The 26,377-nt window shown below is 46.0% G+C and overlaps 2 protein-coding genes across 2 annotated transcripts in view; one reads left to right on the top strand and one right to left on the bottom strand.

Annotated features, from left to right (window-relative positions):
• The window catches only part of LOC115461233 (SLAM family member 5-like), a 76,367-nt gene extending 68,186 nt beyond the window's left edge, over nucleotides 1–8,181 (bottom strand). The window contains exon 1 of the mRNA XM_030190920.1: nucleotides 8,086–8,181. The gene's annotated coding sequence lies outside the window, so the exon portion shown is untranslated. The remainder of the gene's footprint in view (nucleotides 1–8,085) is intronic.
• A 35-nt stretch (nucleotides 8,182–8,216) lies between these two features.
• IDH3B (isocitrate dehydrogenase (NAD(+)) 3 non-catalytic subunit beta) overlaps nucleotides 8,217–26,377 on the top strand; it is a 134,258-nt gene continuing 116,097 nt past the window's right edge. The window contains 1 exon segment of the mRNA XM_030190923.1: nucleotides 8,217–8,329. Within this exon segment, the coding sequence (XP_030046783.1) occupies nucleotides 8,291–8,329 (39 nt within the window). The 5' untranslated portion in view covers nucleotides 8,217–8,290.

Below are 26,377 nucleotides of genomic sequence, written 5' to 3'. Positions count from 1 at the left end.
CTTATACAATAAAGCAAACGAAAGGGAGTCCAAAGCACAGGAAACCAAGCCAAGCAAAAAAAGCACAAAAGTGCCTCCAAGAATTGGCCAGCAGTCAAAGCTCTATCGAAGGACCTAACACAGGCTTTGTTTTGGTGGAATGTTTGCGTCAGGGGGCAATTAAAAACTTTCTGGCCAAGCATTCTAAAAAACTGTACGCAGTGTTACAGAATAACGGGACTCTGCCCAATTTGGGCACCTGCCTTTACACCAGGATTGATTTCATGTCAGTACACTCTTTTTTGATTGAGCTGTTTTTTCAAGTGGATCAATGACTGTGATCTTCTGTACATTCTGTTTCGATGGCTTTCTTCGATATATATCTATTATATTTTGATAGTAAAGGATTATCGTGTAGCCCCTGAAGCAGCCCTGCTGGGTGAAACACGGTCTGTGTCGGGCTGATTTATTCAAAGGTTTTTAACAATAAATTGCATTTTGTCTCTTAACGATCTGCTCTGATCATTTTCCGCCTATAAGGATCATGTGCATTTCATAGAGTAGCGCTTAGTACAGATCTTTCCTGGAGACCATTTATAAGAACCATTCATAGAATTCCCCCTTATCCCCCATATATCGCACCTAGCGTTCCCCACCAAAATCCAAGTGGAGGTATGCCTGTAATCGAAGGCCTGTTGCTTGTGCAGGACAAAGTTGCATCCCAGCCTTGCACCTCATACCTAACCTGAAGATGCCTATGCCAGTGGTGTAGCTAGACTTGATATGTTTATTTATTGTTTGCATTTGTATCCCACATTTTCCCACCTCTTTGCGGGCTCAGTGTGGCTTACAATAAGATATGAATAATGAGACTACAGTTGTTACAAATTGGTTATGGGTTACATTGTACAAGTTATGCGAGATAATCGAATTATCATTAGGAATATCACAATGGGACATCAACAGGGAGACTTTGGGAGGAGACAATGGGAAGCTTAAGGGCAGTGTTAAGACACAGAGACACATGGTGTACATATTTCTGTAAGTATATGTATGAGTAATGTGGAATTAGGGGGGATGAGAGATGATAAGTGGATGTGTGATGCATTGATGTAAGTGAGTGTGGACTCTATGTGTTTTGTTTTTTTCCGTAAATTATATATATATAATAATAAATATATATATATGTGTAGATAGATAGATAGATAGATAGATAGATAGATATAGAGATATTTTTGTGGGGGGGGGGGGGGATTAGGCATATAGGTGTGTAGTGCTTGAGATACTCCTAAATAATGCCTTAGTGTGCACATGATGACAAATCTAAGTAGTCCATCCTGCACCAAAACTAAACCCCATACCTATTTATGGAAATTTTGGGCTCCTTTTACAAAGCCGCAGTAGTGATTCCTCATGCAGCAAATGAGACAAAGCCCAGTCAATTCCTATGAGCTTTGTTGCATTTGCCACACGGGAATCACTACCACGACTTTGTAAAAGGAGACCAATGGAAACACTGACATTTTAAAATAAGTTTGCATTATCCCATAACTTAAACTTTTACATTATAGTGGATTTGAGTTTGGTCAACATCTAAACACACATCACAGTATCCTGCAAAAATAATTACCACAATGGTACATATCCTTCAAATTTGCTTTATAACAAATATAAACACCTTAATAAGCTGTATTAATAAAACAGGTAAATACTTTTGATGTAGCAATTTAAGGACCTCTTTTACTAAACTGTGCAGCAAATATGATGCAGCCCATGTGGGCTGCAGCACATTTGCCATGCCAGGAATCACTGGCATTGTTTAGTAAAAAAGGCCCTAAATATGTAGCCTAATATAAAAAATACCAGCCCCTAACCCTGCACACAGACTATCAAACTGTTAATTTAAACATATATTTTGCATCCACAGAGCCCCCATAGCTCCTTCTCTAAGAATGGATGCAAAGCAGAAAAAGGGCATTTCCCCATTAACTTGCCATACAAAAAAGTTGATTTTGGTGTAATCTCAGTAAATCACAAGCACAGAAGAACAAAAAAAAAAAAAAAACACCCCGCACAGGTCAATGCAAACAGGCAAACACAGTGAAGGTGACACATAAGATGATATAGAAAAAACGTCAATGGACTCAAACAGTTCAAATCAGTAGTTTTATTCAAAACTATATGCAATGGACTCAACCCAAATCGTGTTTTGGCCATGAGGGCCTGCCTCAGGAGTCCCTGTATAGTGCACAAGTAGAACTTCTCTGCGTTCTATAACGTCTGAAAGAAATAACCTACATAAGTACATACGTATTGCCATACTGGGAAAGACCAAAGGTCCATCAAGCCCAGCATCCTGTTTCCAACAGTGGCCAATCCAGGTCACAAATACCTGGCAAGATTCCAAAAAAGTATTAAACATTTTATACTGCTTATCCCAGAAATAGTGGATTTTCCCCAAGTCCAATTTAATAATGGTCTATGGACTTTTCCTTTAGGAAGCCGTCCACACCTTTTAAAAACTCTGCTAAGCTAACCACCTTTACCACATTCTCTGGCAACAAATTCCAGAGTTTAATTACACCTTGAGTGAAGAAACATTTTCTCCAATTCGTTTTAAATTTACTACTTTGTAGCTTCATCACATGCCCCCTAGTCCTAGTGTTTTTGGAAAGCATAAACAGACGCTTCACATCTACCCATTCAACTCCAACTCCTAGTATCTGGTGTACCGAACACCGGCGCGCGCACTTCAAAACGGGCACAGAATGTAGCAAACACTGGAGCACGCACTTCTATACTGAAGCATTTTTGCTTCAATATAGAAGTGCGCGCTCCAGTGTTTGCTACATTCGTGTCGAGTCCATTGCATATATTTTTGAATAAAACTACTGAGGTGAACTCTGATTCCGTTGGATGTTTTTACTACATCATCTTGTGTGTCACCTTCGCTGTGTTTCCCTGTAATCTCAGTAAAAACATAGATCCTTCCAGTCCTGAGGATATTTTTTTTTTATTAGGATGTATTTACCGCCTTTTTGAAGGAATTCACTCAAGGCGGTGTACAGTAAGAATAGATCAAACATGAGCAATAGCCAATTACAGCAGTAAAAATATTCAAATAACAATACAAAATATGACAAGGTATACTACTTACAATGTCAACACAATACATAATAGAACATTATATTTGATAGTATAGGGTAAAGCAAAGATGTAATATATAGATAGGTAGGAAAGTAGGAGGAGTTAGAAAGTAAGGTGACTGATTTAAAGAAAGTTGCACATGAGGTCAGAGAGATGGCAGTGCATTCCGGAGAAGGCTCGCTTGCGGGTATCATATCATATAATGTCTTTTGGAGAGGGTGTGGTTAGTGAAAGTCCTTGGGAGGACCTTAGTGTCCTTGGCGGTGTGTGGAAGATCATCCTATTTTTCAGGTACTCAGGGTGATTTCCTTTCATGGCCTTGAAGATCAGACATAGAGTTTTCAATTTAGCCTGTATTGTACTGGTAGCCAATTAAGTTTTTGCAAAAATGGTGTGATGTGGTCACGTCACTTGCAGCCTTCTATGAGTCTTGCTGCTGCATTCTGAATCAACTTGAGTTGGTGCAGGCCCTTTTTAGTCAGACCATTGTATAGTACATTGCAGTAATCCAGTCTTGATGTTATCATGGCATGCACAACTGGGATAAGATTTACCTTCTCGATGTAAGGAGAGAGGCAGCATAGCTGTCGCAAGTAGTAGAAGCAGCTCTTGAAGGTTGCTCGGATTTGGGGAATCAGAGTAAGTGTTGAATCTAACTGTATTCCAAGGTTCCTAACTTGTGATTTGAGGGGGAGTTCATACTTCCCAGAACGGATTTTGATGTCAGGTATGTATCTACTTGTGTTAGGGACCCAGAGAAGCTCAGTTTTACTTGGGTTCAGGCAAAGTTTGTTGTGTTTAGCCCATTCTTGAATTGATGTTAGACAGGTAAACAGTTTATTCAAGGCTGTAGGTAAGTCAGGTTCAATGGGTATGAGTAGCTGCACATCATCCGCATATATGTAGAACTGAGTGTCCATTGACCGAATCAGCTCAGCTAGTGGCTTGAGGTAGATATTGAACAGAATAGGTGACAGTATCAATCCTTGTGGTACCCTGCAGGTCAGTGCCCATGGTGGTGATGAGCTGCTGCCAAACATTAGGGATTCTTGCCTGTCTGATAGATAGAATCTGAACCAGGCAAGTACTGTTCCATTGATACCTGTTTCTGTCAGTCGTTGTAGCATCATATCATGATTCACAGTGTCAAAAGTTGCTGAGAAATCTAGCAGTACTAACACTGAGATGAGTCTCTTGTCTTGGTTTCTGTGAACATCATCTAGTAGGGATACGAGGACCATTCTGTTCCATAACTGGGTCTGAATCCAGATTGGCATGGATCTAGCCAGTTTCTCTCTTCTAGCCAATCATTAAGTTGAACACAGACTGTTTGTTCTCTGAGTTTCCCTAGAAACTGGATGTTGGATACTGGCCTGTAACTTTCAAGTTTGTCCTGGTCAAGGTTGTTTTTCTTTAGCAGAGGACGAACCACTGCCCTTTTTAATACTGTTGGTAATTGCCCATTAGAAAAAGAGGTGTTCACAATTTTTGTGGCGCCTTCTATGAGGTCTATACTTGCCTGCTGCACTATCTTTGATGGGCAGGGGTCAAGGGAGCAGGTAACATAACATAGTAGATGACGGCAGAAAAAGACCTGCACGGTCCATCCAGTCTGCCCAACAAGATGAGTCATATGTGCATACCCTACTTTGATTTGCACCTGTGCTTGGTCGAAGGTCTCTTAGTATTTTGTCAAGGCTCTCTTCTGTCATTGGGTTAAAAGTGTCCCATTTGTCTCTGTCATGAGGGGGCGAGTTCGTGCACCCCTAGTTGACTGGCTGGGGATTGGGTGGGATTGCCTGTAAATCCTGGCGGAGACTTTTAATTTTGTTGGCAAAGTTTGCAGCAAAATCACTGTAGTTCAGTTTAGACTGGGCAGGCTGATTCTGTTGTGGGGGTTGCAGTAAGCTGTTTACTATACTGAACAATTGCTTGGTTGAATTGGCAGCCTGTGCAATGCATTGAGAGAAATACTGTTTTTTTTTTGTTGCTGTACTTTGCCATGTGCTTCCTACAGTTAGCCTGTCTTCATCCAAGCGAGTTTTACGCCATCTCCTTTCCAGTTTTCGTCCTTCGCGTTTAAGGATCCAAAGTTCTGGAGAAAACCAAGGTGAGTGTTTCTGAGTGGGGCATAAGACCTCTTTTTAGTGGTGCTATTTTCTCAAAGGTCTCGGCTAAGTGTGTATTCCAGATGTCAACTTGTTCTGACACTGTTGTTGACTTTTCATCCACCTGTGGATAGTCCAAGGCCTCTAGGAAATTCTCAGCGGTCAGCATTGTTTTCTCTCTGATCTCCTTCCAAAATCTGAGAGGTGCCATTTGTTTCAGGTGGTCACTTAGGGAGAATTTAATTAGAAAATGGTCTGACCATGATAGGGGTGTTATTTCAATTCTGTTATCCCAGAATTATGGAATATCCACCCCTCTGTGGAATACCAGGTCTAGTATGTGACCCTTTTTGTGGGTTGGAGAATTGATCACCTGTGTAAATCCTAGTGCTGTCATCGTGTCCAGAAAGGCAGCTGTGATGGTATCTGGGGTTTTGATGTGTAGATTGAAATTTTCCTTTATCACCAGCCTAGGGTGATTCAGGGTCACTTGAGTAATCAGGTCTAGGAGTTCTTGCACAGATAATGTGTTGTTAAGAGGTGCTCTGTATATCATGAGCAGCCAGATTGGTTTCTCCTTTTCAAGTTGGATTAAAAGAGATTCTGATTCATGTAGCTGGGGGATGGATATTCTGCGGTTTGATTGTATCCCGAATCAAGACTGCTACCCTTCCACCCCATCTTCCTGGTCTTGGTTGATGTTGAAACCTGTTGGGCATAGTTCAGCCAGTGGTAAACCCAGTGGCGTTCCTGGGGGGGGCTGGCACCCGGGGCGGATCGCCGATGCGCCCTGCCCCCTGGGTGCAACACCCCCCCCCCGATGCAGCGCAGATCCTCCCTGGCGAAAGGACACCCCCGCGAAGGAACCCCCCCCCCCCCGCTGGGTGCACGCCGCTGGGGGGGTGCCGCGTGCGCCTGTCCTCCGTTGTTCCATGCTTCTTCTCTGCCCCGGAACAGGAAGTAACCTGTTCCGGGGCAGAGAAGAAGCATGGAACAACAGAGGACAGGCGCGCACGGCACCCCCCCCCCCCAACGGCGTGCACCCGGGGCGGACCGCACCCACCGTCCAACCCTAGGAATGCCACTGGGTAAACCCCCACTTTCATCTAACCAGGTTTCACTTATTCCCCCCCCCCATGCTATCCCTCAAACTATTCCCTCCTCCAGCCACTCCCACCCCCTTATCCCTTGTTCATTTTAACCTTCCCCCTCCTGCCTCTCCTACCCCCTTCTTACTTGACCATCCCACCTATCTGCATATCTCCATCATTATTCTGTTATACCACAGCTTGTACTCTCTCTGCTATACCTTGTAACCCCTATTACTATGTAAGCTGCACTGAACCTGCCTCGAGTGGGAAAGTGCGGGGTACAAATGTAACAAATAAATAAATATTCCTAGGATATCAAGATGCTGTTCATTTATGACATCATGTATCACTGAGGATTTATTTGCAGCTGATCTGGCATTCTCTAGTCCTATATTTCCCAAGGGTGGTCTGGGGGTAGGTTTGGTGTGGCAATGAGATGATCTTTTAATTAATGTTATGTAGGTGTTGGATCTCTTGCACTTTTGCTTTCTCTTTGGTTGGTGGGGATTATGGTTTCCTCTCCCAAACACCACTGGGATGCTTGCATGGTCTTTGGGACCAATGCACATTTTTTGTGCCAGAAGCTAGTTAGGCAAAATTTAATTGTGCAGCACTGCAGTCCCCCTGTGGCGTTCAACCTGTAGATCATCAGTCTTACTAGTTGGCAATGCAGGGTTAAGGCTTTAAATAATCTAAAATAACAGTCATTTTTAAAGTTGTAAATTCAGACCAGGCCTGTGAGATTAAAGGCTTCCGGCAATAGAGGAACAAATGGCTGTACTTAGCACTTCAATGTGAAAGTTGCAGAGGTTTTAATAGTTGCCTTTAGTTGCCTTTAGTTGTTTTCAGTTTTGGCACAGTATAAGTTGTCACAAGAACAAACTATAAGAAAACCAATGGGATACATTAGGGGCTTATAGCCCATTTATGTTTAAACAAAAGAGATCTGCATGAAACAAAATATTTATTTTTATTTTGACTTATAAAACCACTTGCCCCTGAAACATGTTCAAAACGGAATGATCCACTTGTGTATCTAAAAGCTAAACTTCTACAAAACAGATGAAGATATGATTCCATGTGTCCCAATGAACAGAGAGTTTAATACTATTTCCATTTAATTTCAATATATTCCATCATCTTTATTTATTTATTTGGATTTTGCTCACACCTTTTTCAGTAGTAGCTCAAGGTGAGGTACTTTCAGGTACACTGGATATTTCTCTGTCCCAGGAGGGCTCACAATCTAAGTTTGTACCTGAGTCAATGGAGGGTTAAGTGACTTGCCCAAGATCATAAGGAGCAGCAGTGGGATTTGAACTGGCCACCTCTGGATTGCAAGACTGGTCCTCTAACTTTATAACACCTTGGCTTCCCAAGGCAGATTACAACAGTTAAGAAGAACCAAACAGGCCATCCTCACTGAAATTTGTCCATCTGTATTATATACAGTGTATTTATTTATGTAGTTTTTAGTGTAGAAAAATGAGCTAAAATAGTTTAAAATTGCTGTTTCTACCATTTATAAAATACAGTTTAAAGCTGTTTTAGTGATATTCAATTGTTATTTCATGATAATTATATCTACATATGGGAAGCTTTCAAATAAATTAAAAAGCTGTCCAATAAGTGGAAAAAAATCTTTTGGCCTTCACCTTAGAAGGCACTGCCTATCCAGTTGAAACAGCTTTAGACTTGTTACAGATGGACCAACAATAAACAACGACAACGTGGATGCAGCAGCTCATAGGTTTGCTTACTTTGTTTTGAGTGCACTAGAGATGACGGCTGCGCAGCGGAGTGGAAACAGAGATAGACTTCCTTGCTTATAGTGGGCTATAGGCTCACTTCCACTCACGTGTCACGTCTACTTAATCTCCTTGGGCTATAGGCTCACGCCGTCTTCTGTCTCAATCTAATTTCTGTGGCTCGAGCTCTGTTTCGTAATTTCCGTGAAGAAGAGATATGGCGGCGGCCTTGAGAAGAGTTCTCGTTGTGTCTCAGGTGAGGGCCCTTGACAGTTGTACTGTAGTAGTCAGCCTTCCCGGCACGATTCCGGGAGCGCGAAACGCTGTCAGGCCTCATAATTTGCTAGGCAGTGAGTGATTATAGCAGTAATGTCTTTGGGTTGTTGTAAAGTGTGCTTGCTCGCAATTTTTTGGCAAAAGGTAAAAAACGGATACAGCGGGATCTTCGAGATCCTCCCGGATTCCATTTAACTCCAGTCATTATTTTATAGATCTCTACAACGCAGATGCAGCAAGCAACTAATAGGTTTGCTTGCTTTGTTTTGTGTGAATGGCAATGACGACTGCGCGGGGGAGTGGAAATAGAGATGAACCAAATTGGCTTCCTTGGTTACAGTGGACTAGATAGGCTCACTTCCACTCCTGGCTATTAAATCCCCTTGCAGCAGCTGAGCTGATAGGTTTGCTTGCTGTGATTTGAGTGTATGGGAATGACGGCTGCGAAGGGGAGTGGAGGAAACCGATATTAACTTAATTGGCTTCCTATCTTACAGTGGAGTGGACTAGATAGGCTCACTTCCACTATTGTACCAAAAGATTTGTGCCGGTTTTTTTTTTTTTTTTTTGCGAATCTTTCTTACTGAATGGCCTTTCAGTCCGCGCAGGGTCTTGCATATGGATGTTCGATTCAGCTTCTTTGGAAATCAGTGGATGAACACCAACTGACTATTACTGTCTACACACATCCTTTTCAATGTGGGGTCGTTGAAACAGTTGTGTAACTTAAAAGAAAGGCCGTTTAAATCTCGTTTTATACACAGCCCTTCCTTCTACGCTTTTCTAAAATAATTATCTTCCGTTTGGGGGGGGGGGTATTGGAAGAAGCAAGTTTACCATTTTGCATGCTCAATTACTCATCACTATTTATTAAATTAAAATTTTGTTATTTTCTGCACTATTTCACAGGGTACAACAGGATTGTAAAAAAAAAAAAAATGCCTTTGGTCTTAGCAAACCACAGTACCTTGCCAGGCACATTTATAAATCCCACCTACTGTAGAAGAATCACAGACACATCTTTTTGGTTTTTTTTTTCCCTTCCTTAATATCTTCTTGTCTCACCATTGCTTCCACCATTCTTTCCCTCATCCTTTCTTCATAAATCCACTGTCTGCCTGGTTGTTTCTCCTTGTTACACTTCTATTCACTACTTCATCTTTTCCCTTTCTGCTTGTTGAAGGATGGCAGGTTAGAGGGCCTGTGATTCTCCCTCTCAGGAAGAATGGACACAAAAACACCCAAATTACATCTCTGTGATTTGCTCTTTAACTGATGGCATACACTAGAACTCTCTTGTGGCTGTACTTGAGAACCATTATTTATCTATTAGTTTGCAAACTGCCTCCCCTTCTCTAGCATTGGAACTTGCGGTCAATTCAGGATGGCAGAAGGTTGAAATGGATATCAGTCAATTTTGCATCATTATGTTCTCCCCATCAAAACTCAAGTCTGCCTTTAGGTCTTAAAGAGGATAAAGTTTTGATAAGAATGTATACAACCCAAGACAATAAACTAGTAAGTAAAGTGTGCACCTGTGTTGCAGACATTTTCTAGTTTTTCAGTCTGAATTTTACACAAACAGCATCTGGGAAACCCATAGTAATTATAGCAACTAGTAACTGAGAAATACACCATATTAGTTATTGCTGAAGGGTAGTACTAGATATGACTACAGAAATAAGTGTAGTATGATAGGACAACATCAAAGACCTTATCCAAACCAATCAGATAGTCTTGACTTTTCCTAAGGATGACCAGTAAAACAAAATAGTTAAAAATAAACCCTCTAGTTTTCCTAATCCAGGGCTGGGTAGCCATGATCCTCAAGAGCCACAACCCTGTCAGGTTTTCAAGATTTTTACAATGATTACACGAGTTTGCTTCTATTGTATCCAGATAGATCTCATACATATTCATTGTGTAAATCTTGAAAACCCAACTGTTGTGGCCCTTCAGGACTGTGGTTGCCCACCCTGTTCTAGTCAGATTCTAGAAACAAAAGAAAATATCAGGACATAAAGACCATGTGGCCTATATACCCATCCATATCATCTACTAAGCTCTACAATCCCTTTCTCTCCTTTAGAGATCCTAGTGTATGCCTCTGGATTCATCTGCTGCTGACGTTAAGGAATGAAAAATTATGTCTTAACTGATAATTTTCTTTCCTTTAGTCGAAGCAGATGAATCCAGAATCCTGCCTTTTGTTTTCTTTTTTTCAGTGATGGCTATCGGTTTGTTCTCTCTTTTGATCCGTGTTCTGCCATTTTTCACTTTTAAAGAGACTGTTGTAATCAGTTTACCTCTTTGCAGTTCTTGGATTATCATGTTTCCCTGTGGGGAAGAAGAAATGTTATAATTCTGTTTCCTTCTACTTTGTGATGAGAAATAATGAATCTCCAAGTAGCATTTCATCCTATAAGACAGTTCAATTCCACGCTTTCTATTTCCACCTGCTGGTAGATGGACACAACCCTCAAGTCTCTGGATTCATCTGCTGTGACTAAATGAAGGATAAATTACAGGAAAGACATAATTTTTCGTTATGACTGTGCTCTCATTCAACCTTTTTGGATAGAAGTGTGAACTTTGATACAATAGATATTTAATATTAATACCTCTCTTCACTTCCATATCAAAATATTTCAATCAACAACTTTATCTACTTCTCTTTTAGAGAATCATCAAATCTTATTTGATCTGCTAATAGTGATAGCAATGAAAACTGTTCTTTTTCACTAGAAGTCCACTTTTACGTGCTCATTATTTCATTGGTGGAATTAAGTTTGTAATATTTTACAATTTGAAAGGAGATTGTCAGAGAAACGTAACTTAGTTAAGGAATATCGAGACACATGTATGCATATTTTCAAACCACTTAGCCTTCCAAAGTTCCATAGAAACCTATGGAACTTTGGATGGCTACATGCTTTGAAAATATGCCTAATGGTCTCTGTTATTGGAATTCTCTGCTGATACTAATATATCCCACCATTGACCTCAAGTTAATTATCTATGTATTTACTAAATTCATTATTAATTCCCTCACAGCATTTATAGTTTTCTTGATTGATATGCAGTGTAGCCATCTCCAGACTGATCATTGTTGTTCAAGTTACTTTATATGTTTATACTGATTTGTTGTACTTTTATTGATATGTCCTTGTAAATATTTAGGAATACAAATAAAAAAATATTTGACAAATATATCAAATATTCTTAGATGCATGAAGTGATGTCTGTTAGGGGCCCATGATGTTTGTGCTGAAAAACGACTGTGCACTGTACAACATGTATTTTTCTAACTCATGTTGTAAAGACATATGTGGGTGCAGGGGAGTGACAGGGCCAACACAGAGGATGTCTGTGGTTTGACCAGTGTGGATGGGGGAGGGAAAGGATGAGAATATTGGTTCTGGATGGAGAATTTTCAGTGGGTGACAATTCAGTTATGATTGAATAATGAATATAATTAATGACAGTTTTAACTAATCAGCAAATTTCATGCTAGTCATGTCACAGTGATTAGTAATATTCACACAGAGCGTGTTGATGAACATGGCAAACCTAGTGGGCTTGTTCGCCTCATTAATGGCTTTTGTTACAAAGCTGCGCTAGTGATTCCCGTGTGGCAAATGAGAGGAAGCCCTTAGGAACTGAATAGGCTTCCTCTCATTTGCTGCGCAGGAATTGCCTAAAAGTAACAATTCCAGATTAGGTAGCTTGGGCACAAAGACATTGTAAGGGTTGCTGGACGCCCTAGCAGAATTTCAGCTTTGCTCACCCTCCCCCAATTATGTTTCATGCTTTTGTTCCCTCCGCCCCCCCCCCCCCCCCACTCCAAGAATTTAAGAATGAAACTCTAGTCTTGATTATCCAATCACCCATCCCAGAACAACCTTTAAAAATGCATTGATGGACATCACTCTTTTAAATATTAAACTTTGTTTTGTGTGTGCATACATAATGAGCACAGTTTCCAAAAGTCATCTATCAAGGGGAAATTGACTGTTTGAAATGTACCCACCTTCCCTGCTTGTAAAAGCACGTGCTAATGGTTCTTTTAATTTGCCTGGCTGTCAAGTCTGTTTTGCTTGACTGCAACTGCTGTTTGCGACTCCCCCAGAAACTGCCATCCTGGGCAGTTTACTTAATGGTTAAGCTAGCCCCATGTGTAGAACAAGTTTGGGAGTGATTGGGAGGAAGTTGTGAATTGCCTTTTAGGAGGATGGCAGTTTCCATGGCGTCCCACAGATCAATCCAGAGACTTGCGGGTTGTGTCCCTCTACCAGCAGGTGGAGATAGAATCTCCGAGGTTTGCTATATGTGGACCTGTGCAGCCAGCTGAACCTCAGTATTCTCTCTATCTAGCAGGTGGAGGGACATCTCTGTGCAGTTCTGGTTTGATCTGGCTACTGGTGTCATTTGGACCTAGTTTAGCACAGACAGGGCTTGAGTGGCTGTTTGTAGCTTGTGGTGTACACCTGGTGGTGCCAGGTCCCTCCCGGTCTCCCCCTACCTTTCCTCCGTCGCTCAGGGCTGTGGGCCTGATCGGGTGTTTCCTTTCTCTCCTGACTAAAAAAAAAAAAGGTAAGACACTTGAGATAGATAGGGAGATGGTGTTAAAGTTATTCTTTAAACATATGAACTCGATGTTTTTTGGTGCCAAAATTAGGATTTTTCCAGATTTAGCTAAAGAAACTCAGGCTAGGCGCAGAGCCTTTTTGGCTCTGCGCCAAAGAGCATTAAATCTAGGGGCAACATTTACTCTTAAATTTCCTTGTATTTGTCGTTTTATTTATTTACAAAACAATTACCAATTTTCTGATCCAAAACAACTCGAGAACTTTATCAATGCTAGAGAAGCTGAGAATGTTATTGTTAAAATTTAGATTTCCATGCGGACACTGTATGGTAGATTGAGAATGTACCCGGAGCATGTAACAATTGTTATTTTCCTTTAGGTATTATAAGTATATCTTGGATCTATTTAAGTATTTCCAATATTGTGGACGATGTTTAACGTAAAAATGTTTCCACTATTGAGACAAGCAGTTGTCACAAGAATGTGATTATTTCCTTTAGTTTCTTTTTTTCTTTGTTACTGTATGCTTCTATGAGAAGATGTGTAATTTTGAAACTATAAATAAATAATTAAAAAAAAAAAAAAGGTAAAAGACTTTGTTTTTGTTTAATCAAACGGAGGAACTAGATGTTCTGCCGAGTCAGTTTTGGGGCAGGCGTTTGTGGAGCATGTCAGTGCCTTCTGAGGTGGCTAACGCTGCTTCCGGTGTGGGGGCCGGAGAGCAGCATCAGGGGAGTGCGAGTCCTGCCGCCATCAGTCTGCAGCGGGTGTTTAGCGCGACGGGGGTTCCTCTCAGGCGTCCGGTGAGTCGGAAGCACAGGGAATAGTTTTGGTGGTTTCCTCAGGGCAGTTAGTGCAGCGCGCGTTGGTGGGCGCCATTTGTTCCTTTCCGGTGCGACCCGCTCCGCACATGGCGGTTGATAGACAAGAGGTGCAGCGCGCTTCTGTGGCACAGGCTCCAATGGAGAGAATTGATGTACAGGGAGCAGGGGAGTCCTTTGCGGTTCCTTTTTACCCAGATTTTGTTTTATTAATGCACAATGCCTTTCTTTTGAGGAAGTCGGGAGCGTCTATTCAGGCAGCCCCATTTCTTCCTCAGCAAACTTCAGTTGTTGAGGCTTCTCAGTCTTTCCTGCCAAAACGTCCCCGGGTTGAGATTTTGGATCCCGAGGAGCTATCTGACACAGATGGCCCGGTTTTGTCTCCGGGCTCCCCTTCAGAATCTTTGGATTTGGCAGATGAGGTCTCCCTTCCCTCTGAGGAGGGGGATGATCCAATGGCTGCCCGCCTTTTTCGCAGGGAAGAGCTTCCCTCCCTGATTGTTAGGGCTTTTGAGGTTTTGGCCATTTCACTCCCTGAATCGTCAGGGGGATCAGGTCCAGTGGCCTCTATTATGTCTGGCACCAAATGCCCACCTTGTGCCTTTCATGTGCATGAGGCCATGAAGATCCTTATTTCGGCAGAGTGGGATACGCCGGACAGTGGGCTTAAGGTTGCTTAGAGCTATGTCTGCATTTTTACTCGCTACCTGCTCCTGATTTAGACTTGCTGAAGGTCCCTACGGTGGATTCCTTAATCATAGCGGTCACTAAGAAAACCACTCTCCCTGTGGAGGGTGGCATGGTGCCCAAGGACCCTAAGGATCATAAGTTGGAGACTTGTTTGAAGCGGTCCTTTGAAGTAGTGACCCTTTCCCTGCAGGCCTCAGTTTGTGGCTCCTATGCGGTGGGGGCATTCTTATCGTGGGTACAGAAAGCCTCCTCTCCGGAAGATCTCGTGGCTGTTTTGCCGTCCTTAGAGTCTGGTTTAGCCTTCCTTGCGGATCTTCTTTATGATCTTTTCAGGGCTTCGGCGAAGGAGGTTTCCCTAGCGGTCACTACGTGTCGCTGGCTGTGGTTGCGGCATTGGGCTGCAGACGTGGCCTCTAAGTCACGTTTAGCAAGGCTTCCTTTTAGGGGAATGATTTTGTTTGGGACAGACTTAGAACAGATTGTGAAGGACCTCTGTGACTCTCTTTTCTGGAATCTCCTTGCAAATGTCCTTCCAAGGTGCAGGCCGTTCGACACACCCTGAACTTACAACGGCTGGGTGCCATCCAGCTTGTACCCCCAGCAGAAAGAGGGTCGATACTCCATTTATTTTGTGGTGCCTAAAAAGGGCGGTTCTTGGCGACCCGTCTTAGATCTCAAGTGCATCAGCAGGTCCTTACGGGTTCGGCATTTCCTCATGGAAACCCTCCGCTCGGTGATCGCAGTGGTATAGCCAGGGGAGTTTTTGACCTCTCTCGATCTCAAAGAGGCCTGTTTACACATTCCAACCTAACCTTCCCACAGGCGCTTTTTTCACATTGCAGTGCTTGGTCGCCAGTTTCAATTCAAAGCGATGCCCTTCGGCCTAGCTACAGCCCCGCGGACCTTTTCCAAGGTCCTGGTAGTAGTGGCGGCCTATCTCAGAAAGGAAGGGATTCAAGTCCATCCCTATGGCTTGTGCGGGCGTCTTTTTTTCAAGGAGAGTTGACGGGCAACCGACAAAGTGGTTGGGTTGCTTCAGTCGCTTGGTTGGGTGATCAACTTCCCGAAGTGCAGCCTAACGCCTTCCCAAACGCTGGAATACTTGGGGTGTGCTTCGATACCCAAACAAGGATAGTTTCTCTTCCATCAGCTCGAGCACAGCGGTTACGGGCTCAGTTACGAGCGTGGTTTCAAACTCCGAACTTGCAGGTTTGGGACTATGTGCAAGTTCTAGGTTCCATGGCCTCCACCTTGGACGTCGTAAAGCGGGCCAGAGCTCGCATTTGCCCCCTCCAGTGGCACCTTCTGAGCCGTTGGTCTCCTCTCTCGGAGGATTACGAGGTTTGGGAGCCATGCTCGGCCCGTCTGCACACAATCATGCACTTGGTGGTTCATTCAATAGAATTTGGTGTCGGACATTCCTCTGGCAACCCCGGACTGGAAGATAGTGACCATGGATGTATCACTGTCTGGCTGGGGAGCTCATTGCCTGCAACAGACGGCCCAGGGCGTTTGGACTTCGACAGAGGCGTCATGGTCCATCAACCGCTTAGAGCTACGGGCGATTCGTCTGGCCCTTCGGGTGTTTCTGTCTCTTCGCGGTTGCCCAGTTCGAGTTCTTTTGGATAATGCGATGGCGGTCGCCTACTTAAAGCATCAGGGGGCACCAGGAGGGCACCCCTAGTGCACGAGGTGGCTCTGATCTGCCGTTGGGCAGAGACTCATCTCTCGGTTCGTATAACGGGATCACAGAATGTGCAAGCGGACTTTCTCAGTTGTTGCCAGGGGAGTAGACACTGTCCTCTCTGGCCTTCGATCAGATAACTGCCCGTTGGGAAATGCCAGAGATGTACTTAATGGCCACCTCATTCAAGCGAAAGTTCCCCGTTTCTTCAGCAGGGGACGAGAGCTGGGCTTAGAAGGCATCGATGCCCTTCTTCAACCTTGGCCCAGGGACCTGCTCTATGCCTTTCCCCCGTGGCCAATGGTGGGCAGGTTACTGACTCGCATTGCTAGTTATCCCGATCGAGTGATCCTAGTGGCCCCGGATTGGCCCAGACGACCCTGGTACGCAGATGTGATCAGGCTTCTATTTGATCGTCCTTTTCTGCCACTGGCATAGGACGGTCTCCTGATACAGGGGCCAGTCACGATGGAGGATCCCTCCCCCTTCCTTGTCATCAGCAGCAGATGAATCCATTAACTGATGGGTTGTATCTGCCTACCAGCAGGTGGAGATAGAGAACACTGAAAAACCATAGTGCCCTCTTGGACGGCTAGCTCCATCTGCCTTCAGTATTTCTCTATCTCCCAGCAGGTGTGGACGTAGCTTGATCAGCTCCTGGAAAAATTCTGCCTGGGCTGGCTCCTGTGCTTTGCCAGTTGAAGCTGGGGTGTTGTGGCTGGTGGTGCCCACTTTGAAGGCATATAGGTTCGCCCTTTCCCTGCCTTACCCATCCCCCTGCCTACCTCTGTTGCTGCCTGCCTCCAACTTTCCTCACAGCGTTAAAAAAAAAAATATGGAGTACGCACTGATTCTGTGTAATTATTCTGAGGCTGTTTTCATCGTGCAGCTTGACTGGAGCTCATTTTACTCGGTCTTTTGAGGTGAGAGTGGTGCCCAGCTCCTCCGGGGAGGTCCCACGGACGCTGTTCCGAACGGGTTACGTTTTGGCGCGAAGCCGCCATTTTACTTATATAATTCCGCCCGGTCGGATGATGGCTGCTGAGGCAGTTAAACGCTGCTCCCATTGTGGTAAACGCAGATCAGCAGCGGGGCTTTGTAAGACGTGCTCTTTAGATGCTAGAGCTAGTATGAGCATGGCGAGCGATGATTCTTCCCGCTCAATGGAGCTGGCAGCGGGCACCATTTAGGAAGCGCCGCATGTCTCGACCCTCGCTGTTGCGGAGGAGTCTGAGTGCAGGGGGACGCCTCGGTTAGAGGCTACCAGTGGAGCTCCTATTCACGTTACTCCTAATTAGGAGATGGAGGATCAGGGTGAGTTTTTCTTCCCTGAGTTTGTGCTTTTAATGCATAAAGCCTTCATGCTGAAAAGAGCTCTGCCGCAGGTGTCTTGACACTGCGCTGCTACATGGTTTCCCCCCGGGTGTTGATGGCCCGAGGCTGGCTACTTCCCCCGAGCGTTGGACGCTAAACATAGACGGGTAAATTCCCCGTCGGAGAGTGGCGCACTTTCCTTCCCCCCCCCCCCCCCCCCCCCCCCCCCCCCCCCCGTGGTCGGGCTGTGTGGATTCTGAGGGTTCTGGCAGGGCCTCATGGTCTGATGAGCCAGAGGAAGGTGCCGGTTTGCCACCGGATCTGGATGATCAGAATGCAGTGAGGATTTTCCACCGCGACGAGCTGCCAGCGCTCATTTCTGATGCCTTGCAGGCCCTCTCGATTGATGATCCTGCCAAGGACGAGGCCTCCTCTGGTAATCCTAGGATGGCGAGAACTAAGAAGCCTGCTCAAGCCTTTCCTGTGCATGACTCCATCCAAGAGCTTATTACAGCTCAATGGTCTGAACCCGATGGGCCTTTGAAAGTGGCCAGGGCTATGGGTCAGCTTTACCCTCTAAGTGAGGAGCACTTGGCCCCTTTTGGGCTGCCTAAAGTGGATGCTTTGGTCACGGCGCTGACTAAGAGGACCACCCTCCCTGTAGAGGGAGGGGTTGCCCTGAAAGACATGCAGGACTGGCGGCTTGAATCCGCGTTGAAACGGTCCTTTGAATTATCAGGCCTCGCCTTAAGGGCGTCTGTTTGCAGTTCCTATGCTGCTCGGGCCTGCCTATCCTGGTTACAACAGGCAGTGGAGCAGCCCGTGGATGGTGCGGAGTCCCTCGCTGAGGTTGCACCGCGGATGGAGTCGGCCCTGTCATTTTTGGCTGATGCCCTTTATGATCTGTTCAGAGCTTCGGCTAAACAGATGTCTGTGGCGATTGCTGCCCGCCGCCTTCTATGGCTACGGCACTGGGCGGCTGACATGGCCTCTAAGCATAGGCTGGTGAGGCTACCCTTTCAGTGCCACCTGTTATTTGGAGAGGAGCTGGAAAAAATTGTTAAAGACCTGGGGGACCCTAAGCCCCAGCGGTTACCCGAGGATAGGCCGAGGCCTTCTTCCAAGGGTTCTGTGTGGCCCTCCTCTTCCAGACCTCACTTCTGTGAAGCTCGCAGGTATCGCCCGGGGCGCTCTGCTGGGTTTTCTCAACGTGCCCGTTTTCAGCAGAGGAACTGCTTTCGCTCGGACAAGCGTTCCACAGTGGCCGGTTCAAGGCCAGGAGTTCAGGGGCGGCCCCCTCAATGATGGGGCGCCGGTCCATTCCTCGATTCCTGTTGTAGGAGGACACCTTTTCCTCTTTTTTTCCGAGGAATGGACCAAGATTATCTCAGATCAGTGGGTCTTGGACCTGATCAGAGAAGGTTACCGACTGGAATTCAGTGCCCTGGTGAGAGACGTGTTTGTGGAGTCTCGATGCGGTACTGCCATCAAAACGGGCGGCGGTAGAGGAGATCTTACAAGTCTTGTTGCACCTTGGAGCGGTGATCCCTGTGCCTCCCGCCGAACATGGCTGAGGTCGCTACTTCATTTACTTTGTGGTGCCTCGAAAAGGCGGGTCTTTCCAACCGATCCTCGACTTAAGGTCAGTCAACGAGGCACTAAGAGTGCAGCATTTTCGCATGGAAACCCTGCGCTCCATCATTGCGGCGGTACAGCCAGGAGAGTTTCTCACGTCTCTGGACGTAAAAGAAGCTTACTTGCACGTTCCTATTTGGCCCCCGCATCAACGGTTTCTCCGGTGTTGGGAAAACATTTCCAGTTTCGGGCCTTGCCTTTTGGCCTCGCCACAGCTCCCCGCACCTTTTCCAAGGTAATGGTGGTAGTAGCTGCCTTTCTCAGATGAAAGGGTATCAGGGTTCACCTGTACCTCGACAACTGGCTCATCAGAGCGGATTCGGCAGACGAAAGTCGTCTGGCCACAGCCAGAGTGGTCACAGTACTGCAGTCTCTTGGCTAGGTCGTCAATATACCCAAAAGTCACCTGATCCCCTTCTCAGTCTCTTGAATATTTGGGGATCCGGTTCAACACGGCCTCGGGGTTTGTCTTTCTGCCCGACCAAAGGCGGTGCAAGCTTCAGAATCAGGTCTGTCTGCTCCTGCGGATGCCTCGCCCACAAGCTTGGGACTTTGTCCAGCTGTTGGGGTCGATGATGGCCACTTTGGAAGTAGTGCCATGGGCGAGAGCGCACTTGAGACCACTGCAGATTGCCCTGCTTCAACGTTGGTCTCCAATGTCCCAGGATTATCAACGCAGACTAACGTGGCTCCCTGCAGCCCAGCTCAGTATGGAGGGGTGGCTCTCCGACAGCATGCTGCAGCGAGGAATGCCGCTGGTTCTTCCCTCTTGGTGCCTGGTGATAACAGATGCCAGCCTGGTCGGTTGGGGAGCTCATTGCCAGGGAAGCTATGCCCAGGGTCTGTGGACACTCGCGGAAACGGGGTGGTCCATCAATCGCTTGGAACTGAGAGCGATATTCCAGGCTCTTCTGGCCTTTCACAAGACTCTGGAGGGGCTGGCTGTCAGAGTTCTGTCAGACAACACGACAGCGGTGGCCTACATAAATCACCAGGGCGGCACGCAGTGCGGGCCGCAGAGGCCACTCAGATTTGCCACTGGGCCGAGCTACACCTGCAGCTTCTTTCTGCAGCGCATATTGCAGGTCAGAGCAACGTTCAAGCCGATTTCCTAAGCAGGCATCAAATTGACCCAGCGGAGTGGGAACTGGCAGACGAAGTGTTTCTTCAGCTCTGTGCCAAATGGGGAATGCCCGTGGTGGATCTAATGACGTCAAGCACCAATGCCAAAGTCCTGCGCTTTTTCAGCAGACGGAGAGATCCTTGCTCGGCGGGGTTGGATGCTCTGGCTCAACCCTGGCCCTCGGGCCTCCTGTATGTGTTCCCTCGGCCCTTGATTGGGCGAGTCCTCCTGCGAATTCGGCTACATTGAGGAGTGGTGATTCTCATTGCCCCGGATTGGCCCAGGCATTCGTGGTACGCGGACCTCCAGCGGATGCTGGTGGAGGCCCTCTCTTCTTTTGCCTCTGGTGCCGAACCTATTGATAGGATCCTTGCTGCTTTGGTCTTACGGCATGGCTCTTGAGATGGCGCAATTGAGAGACTGGCTATTCTAACAAAGTCATCTCCACTCTCTTGCAGGCCTGCAAGCGGTCCAACTCCGTTGCTTATGCTCGGATCTGGCGCCAGTTTGAGGCGTGGTGTGTTTCAAAGGCGATCACATCCACACGGGCTACAGTCTCGCCAATACTGGACGTTTTGCAGGATGGTTTACAAAAAGGCTTGGCCTACAATTCCCTGCGAGTGCAAACGGCAGCATTGGCATGCTTTCGAGGGAAGGTCTCTGGCTGTTCCCTGGCTGCTCTTCCAGACATTGCCCGATTTCTAAGAGTGCTCTCCAGCTCCGCCCGCCAGTGCGGCTGCCGAGTCTGGCTTGGAACCTGGGGCTGGTGTTGAAGGCGCTCCAGTGTTTGCCCTTTGAGCCACTGAGGCGAGCTTCGGAGAAGGATGTGACTTTAAAGACAGTCATTTTGGTGGCCATGACCTCGGCGAGACGCGTGTCTGAGCTCCAGGCACTGTCCCATCGAGACCCCTTTCTGTAATTCTCAGAGTCCAAGTAATGGTACGTACTGTACCTTCCTTCCTGCCTAAGGTGGTTTCAGCATTTCACCTGAACCAGCCCATTTATCTGCCCTCCTTTTCTAGAGAGGAGTTTCCGGAATCTTTTGGGCAGTTGCATCTTTTGGATGTCCGCAGGGCTCTGTTGCAATATTTGAAGATGTCAAATGCCTTCAGGACTTCTGATCACCTTTTTGTGTTATCAGGTCCTCGAAGAGGGTCTCTAGCGTCTAAGGCCACTATAGCCTGTTGGCTCAAGGAAGTCATTTTTTCTGCGTATCTGCTGTCAGGGCGGTCTCCGCCTGACGTGTTAAAGGCGCACTCCATGAGAGCGATTTCCTCCTCGTGGGCTGAAACGTGGGCACTCTCCAAGAGATCTGTAGTGCGGCTACTTGGGCTTCTAAGCTTTCTTTAGTCCAGCATTACAGGCTGGATGTTGCAGCTTAGTGGGATGCACATTCTGGAGCGCAGGTGCTTGCTCACAGAGTTGCCTGTTCCCGCTCTAACTAGGGAGTGCTTTTGTACATCCTATTAGTTAATGGATTCATCTGCTGCTGATGACAAGGAAGGGAAAATTAGGTTCTTACCGCAAGGTAATTTTCTTTCCTTTAGTCGCATCAGATGAATCCATAATCCCTCCCTGTCTGACTCTGTTTTTTGTTCAGTTCTCTCATGCAGATATGTTCCCTCATTGGGAGGAGTTGCAAAACAGTTTTCAGGATTTCTATATACTGTTCTATTACAGGAGGTTGAGATCGTCCCTCCTTTTGTATGGTTATTGCTCTTGTTCTGAGGCATTCGTTCGCTGTGAGGAAAGTTCATGTTATTCTACTTTGACGATACCCTCTGCTTTGGAAGTTTCAAATACTGAAGGCAGATGGAGCTAGCCGTCCAAGAGGGCACTATGGTTTTTCAGTGTTCTCTATCTCCACCTGCTGGTAGGTGGATGCAACCCATCAGTTAATGGATTCATCTGCGGTGACTAAAGGAAAGAAAATTATCAAGGTAAGAACCTAATTTTCCCTTTGGTATTACGGCCTGGCCCTTGAAAGGGCGAGGGTGAGAAGAAAAGGGTATCCGGACGTGGTTATCGCTACGATGCTGTAGGCTTGGAAAAGATCCACCTCGATAGCTTATGCTAGGGTGTGGTGTGCGAGTTCGGGATTTTCAGCGGCTTCGGCTTCAGTATCAGTTATCCTCGCGTTTCTTCAGGAGGCTGTACAAAAATCACTCATTGAGTTCTTGGCAGCTCTGGCATGTTTTAGATGCCGGCTTCAGGGGGTGTCGATCGCCTCCCACCCGGATGTGGTTAGTTTCTTGAGGGGCGTAAATTGTTTGCGCCCTCCTCACGTGCCAGTTCTGCCATCCTGGAACCTTAATCTGGTTCTCAAGGCACTTCAGCTTCCTCCTTTCGAACCCTTATCGGGGATTACGATTTCAGGATCTCACCTTGAAGGCGATTTTCCTAGTAGCCATTACTTCCGCTTGGAGAATTTCAGAGTTGCAGGCCCTTTCTTGCAGAGACCCCTTCCTGCGTTTTACAGAGGTGAGGGTATTAGGACAGTTCCTTCGTTTCTGCCCAAGGTGGTTTCTCGTTTCCACTTGGGGCAGTCCCTGCATTTGCCGGCCTTCCGCCGGGTAAATTACCCCGAGCAATTCTGGGCTCTTCGCTGCCTCGACGTGAGATGGTCAGAAAGACGAAATTCATTCGTCACCTCCAAATACCTGAGAAGAGCCCGTCTCTCTTCAGCATATGTGGCATTGGGCAAGCAAGCTCCTTTGCAAGTTCATGCTCATTCTACGCGCGCTCAGACTTCCTCCTATGCAGAGTCCCGTTTGGTTCTCTCTGGAAAATATCTGCAGGGAGCTACATGGGCTTCAGTCCATACATTCACTCGTCATTATTGGGTGGATGTGGCAGCTCAGCAGGATGCGGTGTTTGGCTCATCTGTGATTTCTGCCGGGTTGGGGGTGTCCCACCCTACTTGAGGACTGCCTGGGTATATCCTACAAGTCTCTGGATTGACCTGTGGGACACCATGGAAGGAAAAATTAATTCTTACCTGATAATTTTCTTTCCATTAGTCCCAACCGATCAATCCAGAGCCCCCCCCCCCCCTCTGGATTTACTGTCTGCAGTTTTGTTTCGGTTGGTTAGTGTTTTTTCGGGTTCCGTTGTTCTGAATGTTCCTTCGTTTGATTATAAAATAAATAAAATTGGAAGTGGTGGAAGTATGTTGGGCAATTGGTCTGACAATGTCAGGAGAGTTTTCTATTGTTTCTATTCCACTGCTTTAGTATCGTTCATATTGAGGTTCAGCTGGCTGCACAGGTCCACATATAGCAAACCTTGGAGGTTCTGTCTATCTCCACCTGCTGGTAGAGGGACACAACCCACAAGTCTCTGGATTGATCTGGTGGGACTAATGGAAAGAAAATTATCAGTTAAGAATTAAAATTTCCTTATCTTTTTGGAGCATTTTTAATTGGGTGGGGTTTGGGATGGTTTTAATCTCTTTCATTTGGTCCATTTCTTAGCTATTCATGAGTAGGTTAGAGAAGGAATGGTTGATTGGAAGATTAGGGTGGGGATAGTTCGAGTGTTTGAAATAAATGTTTCTTATTTCTTTCATTTCATTTATTAAATCTTATATTTTTTTGAGACTTCCGGTGGAGCCGAGCGGGAAGATGGCCGCGGATTAGAGGGCTCCACATCGCTGCGCGAGGGACTTCCATTCCACCCGCTCACAGGGTCCCCCCGCGACTAATAATGCTGTCTAAAGGTCCCGTGAGTTAAAAAATACCAGCGGATCTCTGCCGATGTGCCCAGCAGAGCGGTAGTAGGAGCTTAATTACCGCAAGCGAAGTGGCCCAAGATGGCGACCGGAAGAACTCGGGAGCGGGCAGAGGAGAGACGGCAGCATGGTCTAGCGGCAAGTAGCGGCATGATAAACCGCGGGGCTCAATAAAAGGAAGGCCAATAAAGCAGGAGTAGCTCAGCGATCGCACATCCCGGCTATCCCTCCCCCACCTCGAAGGGGGTCCTGGACTGGTATATATTTACCCCTATGGTCGGCGGGAAAGCAGGATAAACCGAGGGAAACAGAATGGCAAGCTACGCACCGGTGATTCCTATGGATTGAAATTTGTTACAACTGCCCCCATGACCTTAGCAGAAATAACTGCTAGCAGACGAGAAGAATTGTGAAAAGATTGATATTAACATATAGATGGGACAAAGAAACGGTTTCTAGGAGAATATTATCCTGCTCACAATAACTAAACTATCGTAAGAAGCGAAGTAATAACACTGGTTGCGGGATATGTGACTCCTTTTGACACTCTCATATACGGGTTCCAGTGCCATAAAATTGGCGTGCGTAGTACAGCACAGGGCAATATACGGACTGTATGGAGCAATATCTGAGACCTAAGTCTGCTGGTACAACTCGAAGCGGCACCAAATACGATAAAGGGAAAAATACTCCCCCATCCATAGCGGTTAAAATGGCAGAAGGAAAACTTGAAAAGCTGGGGGACTTTTCTGAAAAGCAATTGGCTCAGATCACCATGGCAGTAAGTGCTGCACTTAATCCAAGATTTGACCTGCTAGAACGCCAAATGAGCAACATGGAAACTAATATGGCAGATACAGTGAAAAGACTGGGGGAAGCGGAAAGCAGAATCTCAGTTTTGGAAGACACCAGGGCACAAAACACTCACGATGTAACCCGGCTGATGGATCAACTCAAGGCACAACAAGATAAGATTGAAGATATGGAGAACAGAGCAAGAAGATGTAACTTGAGAATTGTTGGCCTACCAGAGGCGATCCCAGAAAAATCGCTGGGGCACGTGCTGGAACAATGGCTCAAAAAAGAACTGGCTTTATCTGATAGTTATGGAGAGCTGTGCATAGAAAGGGCGCACAGGTTGGGCAGGTGGCAACAGGAACAGCAAAGGCCCAGACTGGTGATAATCAAAGTACATAACTACTTGCACAAAGAGGAAATCATGAGAGGCTTTCGTTTAAAAAGAGACACTTTGAGATATGACGGAGCCCAGATAAAAATCTTTCAGGATTTCTCAGCAGGAGTACAAGAACAAAGGCGCAGATTTCACCCGCTTTGCACAACTTTGGTCAACAGAAAAACAAGATTCTTGCTGCTCTACCCGGCTGTTTTGAAGATTCAGCACAAAAACAGATGGCGCTCCTTCCATTCAGTCCAAGAGGCTCAACAGTTTATAGACGTTGAACTACAGGCACCTAATGAGGCACCCACCTGACAATTCTGATTAGAAGACTATTGTTAACAGCCTAAGCAGCTTTCCAAGTACACAAGAAGGAGATGAAGATGTGGTTCACTGAGGTTATGTATATAATGCATTTACTGGTGCACTATAGATAAAATACAAAAATGTTATATGTTTCATTAATAGGAATTGTATTGGAGGGAGTTTACATATTTCAGGATCATCCTAGAATGGCCCGGCCCCAAAAAGGGGGGAAGAATTACAACTGAGAGCCGGGATGGTGACCTGGGGGGTGGGTGGGAAGGGGTTACCTCATAGCGGTACCTGTCACCCGGAAGTAGAGAAGTAAAGGTCAGGATTGGGAGGGAGGGGGGCTTAGTTAATGGGATGGGTAAAGGGAGGGGAGGACGAAGATCTGGAAAGAATCAGTATCTAAGGGAGGGAGGGAGCTCCAAAGTTGCAGAGACAAGGTCTCACGCACAGGCCAAACAAAAGGGAGAAAAACACTGGAATAACATGCCCATGGGGGTGAGAACAATGGGGGAAGTAATAAGTACACAGCTGCTGGGGAAGGGCTGGGACCCAGGGGCTGAGCTTTCAGAATTCATACATTGGAAGATAGCAAATCGATACGATTACACACTGTAAGTTAGTTACTTGGAATGTGGGGGGCATTACGTCTCCCATTAAAAGGAAAAAGATAATAGCGCATTTAAAACGCCTTAATGTAGATATAGCATGTTTACAGGAAACGAAGCTAACAGCAGAAGAACACAAAAAACTCAAACAGGGATGGGTAGGAAAAGTGATATACGCATCTCCAGACGGGCGAAGAGGAGGGGTGGCAATATGTATCCACCGCAGACTGGCCTGCAGGTCAGAAATGATCCTACAAGATCCCAAGGGGCGATTTCTCTTGATTAAGTTATGGCTACAGGGGAGAGAGTTATACTTGTTAAATGTTTATGCTCCTACCCCCCCTGA

This window comes from Microcaecilia unicolor, chromosome 2, assembly GCF_901765095.1.
Source record: "Microcaecilia unicolor chromosome 2, aMicUni1.1, whole genome shotgun sequence".
NCBI lineage: Eukaryota > Metazoa > Chordata > Amphibia > Gymnophiona > Siphonopidae > Microcaecilia > Microcaecilia unicolor.
Note: the sequence above shows the minus strand (reverse complement) of the source record. Positions and strands in the feature narration are given on the sequence as shown.